Below are 5,796 nucleotides of genomic sequence, written 5' to 3' on the forward strand. Positions count from 1 at the left end.
ATGAAGCTCCGACTCAGGATGGACGTAGGCTAGAATCTTCCCGGTAAGCGCACCTTGGAGTGCTTACACACATTATTAGAAATGGGCTAGTCCAGGTGCGAGAGTTAGCCGAGAAGAGGCTAGATATAATGGGCAAGCAGTGTTTAAAAGAATACAATTTGTGTGTTGTTATTTCGGGCATGAGCTAGCAGGCGGCCGGGGTGCTGGGGACGCAGCCCCGCCACTCTTATTTCAACATTGGACTACACACAGATTAAGTTCTAGGTCAACCAAGACTACTTAGTGGGTCTCTGTCTCAAAATACAGACTCCCCAAAAGTGTGAGCATAAATACTACTTAAGTCAAGATTAATCCTTTCCCTCTTATTTCAGCCCCCAAGCAATTCCACTCTAGGTCACCATAACCAAGAACATACGCCTTCCAGTTTGCTGGAGTGGGGAAGGCAGCAGCAGCATTTCTTATTCTGTGGGTAGTCTCCAACACCTAACCTGATGCCAAGGGCCAGGTATGTGTGGCCAAAAAGACTTGCACCCTTATGTCCAGACATGTATTCAGAAGAGCTTCTATTGGGGGAGGGCATCCTGAAAATGCTCAGATCTACGGTGCTTACCACACTTTACTCCTCCAGCAGAGACATCAGGGCCAACAAGACAAGCAAAGGGCTAAGGCACGTTCTCCCAATATCCAGTTTCTAAAGCAGGACAGAGAATTGTACCTTTGCCTCAGTCTAGGTTCAGAAACCAGAGGCTTTTGGGTTTCTTTCCCGCATTAAGGAAAGAAGAAGGCTATAAAAGAGTATCAGAAAAGCATATAATAGCCAGCCTAGCCTGATCAGAAGTCCCAGGCTTGGGCTAGTGGTATAACTCAGTGACAAAAATCATTGACTGTGCAGCCTGAAAATCTGATTCCATCTCTGGGACCCAAAGAGGAAGGAGAAGACAACTCACAAAAGTTGAACTCTGACCTCCATATGCCCATATTACACACACATGCACACATTCTTTTTTATTTGAAAAAAAAAAAAAACTATACATATATGTATGAGTCTTTTCTCTGTATATATGTCTGGGTACCATTTGAGTGCCTAGTGCCCACAGAGGGCAGAAGAGAGCATCACAGCCCCTGGGACTGCAGTTACAGGTGACTGTAAGCTGACATGTGGGCACTGGGAATTGAACCCAGATCCTCTGGGAGAGCAGCCAGAGCTCTTAATCACTGAGCCATCTCTTCTGTCCAATAAAAAGATTTTTTTTTTAAATAAACAAATAAAGAATAAAAACTCGTAGCTGAGAAGGCCTAGTTTATATTTAGATTGTAACTTTAGAAAAAAAAATGCTGAACATTCCCATACTTAGCCTAAATCACAGTGCTTAAATGATTCCTTTGTAAAGTGTTCACAAGGGATGCTCACATGGTCTCTTCATCAATGTCATTCTCTTCTGTGTTGCTCGTTGCTGTGGAACTCGCAGAGGAGCTGCTGCCATCGAGCTGATTTACTTCATCTTCCCCAGCAAGATCCAGATCCAGATCTCCATCTGAGAGCTCATGCTACAACAAGGCAAATAAGATTTCTTCTCATTCCTTTTTTAGGATTCTGAGTCAAAACTTACTATGTAGTCCAGGCTGGTCTTAAACTCATGCAATCTTCCTATCTCAGCCTCCAGAGTGCTAGGATGTTAAGAAAGCACAAACAAGACCTTTGTTCCAAATGTTTCTACTTAGTTAGTCATCCCACCTAGGACATTACCAGAGATCTACCAGTGTAAATCCTATGTCTACCCTGCTCAATATTCCACAGAAAAGCTATACAACCTTACTGACTGGTACCACGATTGATTCATAGTTATCAATTTGAGCTAGGTCATCAATTCAACTAGGAATAATTCACATACTCCAAGTCAACTTCCAGTAATTTTTCTTCATGTGATCTCAGACTTGGGAAGCAAGAAAACAAGAAAACCAGAAATCCAAGGTCATTCTTTGTTATGTAGTGATGTTCTTGTAGCCTATAGCCAATTATCTATATCATCTATCACCTAAGGCCCCCCCTCCAATTTTTCTCATCTTCATATCTCTGGTCCCACCCACACAAAACAAAACCCCTTTCCCCAACTTTTAGTTGTCTTAGAAATCCTGCCATTCATTTTACTCAACCTATCAAAGCAGACTGTTTCAGTTGGAGCCCTATGTTCTTTCCTTAGTAGAACAAAGCTTTTAACCTTATCATCAATCTCTCCCCATAAGCCCATTGAAACATAAAACCCATGTCTTCCATGATGTGGGATTCCCCTCCGTATGCTGTGACTATGTTTTATTATCATTGGTAAAAGAATAAAGCTGTTTCAGCCAGTGGATTAGCAGAACAAAATCAGGTGGAAAATCCGAACAGAGATATAAAGTAGGCGGAGTCAGAGAGAAGTCATGTAGCTGCCAAAGGAGAAAGACACTGCCAATAGAAGCCTTTCTAGTAAGCCACAGCCTGGTGGCGATACAGAGATTAATAGAAATGGGTTAATTTAAGATATAAGAGTTAGGAAGGAATACACCTAAGTTACTGGCCAAGCAATGTTATAATAGTTTTTGTGTGATTATTCAGGTCTGAGTGGCTGGGAAATGAACAGCAGTCTCTGCTTACACTCCCATTTTAAAAGTAACAACTACAGAAAATCTACTCTGTCCTTCTAATCTTAACTAAAAACAAACAAAATCTACTTAGTGAGTTCTTATTCTAGCTATTCTTTGGCTTGGCAAAAATTGCATCCCAAATCATAAGTCATCTTATCAGAAAAAATAAAGTACTTATCAGTTAGTAAAGGAAAAAATATTTAAAATAATTGCTCATTCTATGATTTTTTTTTTAAATGTACATTAGTGTTTTACCTGCATGTATGTCTGTATGAGGATGTAGGATTCCCTAGAACTGGAGCTACAAGCAGTTCTGAACTGCAAGTGGGTTGCAGGAAACTCAACCTGGGTCCTCTGGAAGAACAGCAAGTGCTTTTAACCACTGAGCCATCTCTCCAGCTCCCAAAATAACATATTTTTACATATCTACAATTTAAACTGTTTCTAGACCATGTGTCACAGTTTCAGATAATGATCTTCCATAATTAACTTTTGCAAAGTATGAAATATACAGAACATGCATCCATCAATAATGAAAACTAGTGGACAAGATGTTTAGAAAACTGTCTGCTCTACATTATATGCTGGAGCTGACAATCCTACCATATAGATCAGAATCTAAATCTATTCTTACATGATAGTCTTCATTCTGAATCTTCTCCTCTTCATCTTCATCTTCCTTGATCTCTCTTACAGAAGCTGAGGTAGGACCACCTTCCAGAAGAATGTCAGAGCATGACCCAGCCTTCTTAGCTCGTGCCTCAGGAATATCATCATTTTGGGGGCTAAGATGATTATCTGGTGGTGACAAATCTCTTGATTTCTGAGTTCGGGACAGCTCAATAGTCAGTCTCTTTGAAAATAAGAACGGTACAAATCAATACTAATTGTAAGAGGTGACTCAGTGGCAAAGCAAACGATGTTTACATTATAAATCAGATGATATAGGCTGAGCATGACAACACATGTCATCAATTTCAGCACATGGGAAGCAGAAGCAGGATGATTTCTAGCCTGGTCTTCATAGTCAAAAGTAAAAAAAAAAAAAAAAACCAAAAACCATAATGTTGGAGTTGAAGAGATGTCTAAGGGGACATACAACAGCTGGCTCCTGAAGCTTTGTCCAACCTGTAGGATGCGACAGTACTAGTGTACGGAAGGGCCTGAGAACATGTCTGTACACATGCAATCTCCAGAAGGCTAAGCACTTGTCGTCTGTGGAAAATGACACTTGAGTGGGAATTGGGCATAGTGTTAAGTAGCGTTAATCCCACACTCAGGAGACAGAGACAGGCAGATATCTATGAGTCTGAAGTCAGCCTGGTCTACATAGTTCCAGGGCAACCACGGCTACACACTAAGACCCTGTCTCAAAACACTGGGGAAAAGGCAGATCTGTATATTCCTAAACCTAGTTTTAAAAACCGTTTCTTTTACTTCTTTCATTTTTTCCTGTTTTCTTTCTGAAAAACTATAAAAAAGATAAACTGTCTTCTGCATATCCAGTCTAAACTATACACATAGTTCACAACCTGCACAAAAAATACAGGCAGGATTTTCATCTGTTTTGTTTGATGATGCCGAGAACCCAGGACTTTGAGCATGAGGTTAACTGCCAATTACTGATCTACATGTCCAGCATCAGCAGTTTGAAATCTACATTCATTCATATTTTTGTGCTTCACCTACTACCACTTTCGCAATCCAAACCTTTCACTCCATCCAAAGTCTATACAAAGGGGCTGTCTCAGTGAGTAAGAACACTTGCCACCACATCTGACTACCTGAGTTCAATCCCTGAACCCACATGGTAGAAAGAGAGAGAATCAACTCCCAGAAGTCGTGCTGACTTCCAAATGTGCACAGTGGCAAGAGCACCCCTCCCCACACACATACAACATAAGACAATTCAAATTCCACATAAAGGAAAGAATTCTTAACTAAATATAGTGTTCAAAAACAGCAAGAATTCAAAGTGTAGCAACTTTCAACAATTCTATTTTTAAATCTTTAAATCCAATACAGCTCATAGAAGACAATTACCTTAGTTACTGAAACAATGTTTATCTCAAACCAGAGTAGTGCTGCATAAGACAACACCGCATAATAAAAATATTGCATATCTAGAGTGTCTACACAAGCCCCTGAAATAAAGTTACTACAAATAAGGAATAATAATATAGTTGATGTTAATTAAATTGAGCTAATGTAGCTAAATGTGGCTACACAATCGAGTAGTGCAGAATCTAGAGGCTCAAAGGAAAAGGAGAACAACATTAAAATGGATAGCCAAAATCAAATTTAAAAAGAAGCAGGCCAAAAGGCTGTGCAAATTGGAAGAGATGCAATTGTCTTACCTCTTTAAGATTGTTTATTTGCTGAATATAGCCAGTTTGTGCAGCTTCCAGCTGAGTAATGTACCAGTGCTGATCCCGGCATTTCTGAAAAAATGTTGGTGAGCGTACCTGAAACCTTAAAGAACAGTTCCACATGAAGAATAATCTACATAGTGAATCTGTGAATTATATAAACTCTACAGTTCCCATTTGATGTAGAACCATTTCAAATGAATTCTATTACCCACTATTCATGCATGTACTCAAAAACCATAATGACATATGTCTGTAAATGCCAGTTGTCTCAATTAAAACCATATATTTTTGGTTTTTTGTTTTCCTTGAGACAGGATTATCTGTGTAGCCCTGGTTATCCTAGAACTCACTCTGTAGACCAGGCTGGCCTCAAACTCGGAGATCCTTCTGCCTCTGCATCCCAAGTGCTGGGATAAATACACGTGTATGAAAATGTCATTATGAAACCCAATATGTAAAACTAATATTTAATAATAAAAACATTACGGGGAAATTTGTCCCTTCTAGTTTAGTAAACTGATGTTTTAATTGTGACTGTAACATCAAATAGCAACAAAGTATTTCCTCTGGTGAATTAGAAAAACAAAATTATCACCTTCATAAGAAAAACCAAAACAGTGAGTTTTCTCCCCCCTTTCCTCCTTCCTTCCTTTCTTTTCTTTCCTCCCTCCCTCCCTCCTTCCTTCCTTCTTTCCTTTTCGAGACAGGGTTTCTCTGTAGTTTCTGGTGCCTGTCCTGGAACTAGCTCTTGTAGACCAGGCTGGCCTTGAACGCCTGTCTCGGCCTCTGCCTCCCATCC

At 39.9% G+C, this 5,796-nt stretch overlaps 1 protein-coding gene across 3 annotated transcripts in view; it reads right to left on the reverse strand.

Moving 5' to 3' along the window:
* Trim37 (tripartite motif containing 37) overlaps window positions 1–5,796 on the reverse strand; it is a 127,413-nt gene that overhangs the window by 81,128 nt on the left and 40,489 nt on the right. For all 3 annotated transcript variants that reach the window (XM_050119539.1, XM_050119538.1, XM_050119540.1), the window contains exons 14-16: window positions 4,983–5,097; window positions 3,260–3,478; window positions 1,412–1,548 (exon numbers count right to left, since the gene is read on the reverse strand). In XM_050119539.1, the coding sequence (XP_049975496.1) occupies window positions 1,412–1,548; window positions 3,260–3,478; window positions 4,983–5,097 (471 nt within the window). The remainder of the gene's footprint in view (window positions 1–1,411; window positions 1,549–3,259; window positions 3,479–4,982; window positions 5,098–5,796) is intronic.

The sequence above is a fragment of the Alexandromys fortis genome, unplaced genomic scaffold (assembly GCF_014885135.2).
Source record: "Alexandromys fortis isolate MF-2015 unplaced genomic scaffold, M_Fortis_MF-2015_v1.1 scaffold_173, whole genome shotgun sequence".
NCBI lineage: Eukaryota > Metazoa > Chordata > Mammalia > Rodentia > Cricetidae > Alexandromys > Alexandromys fortis.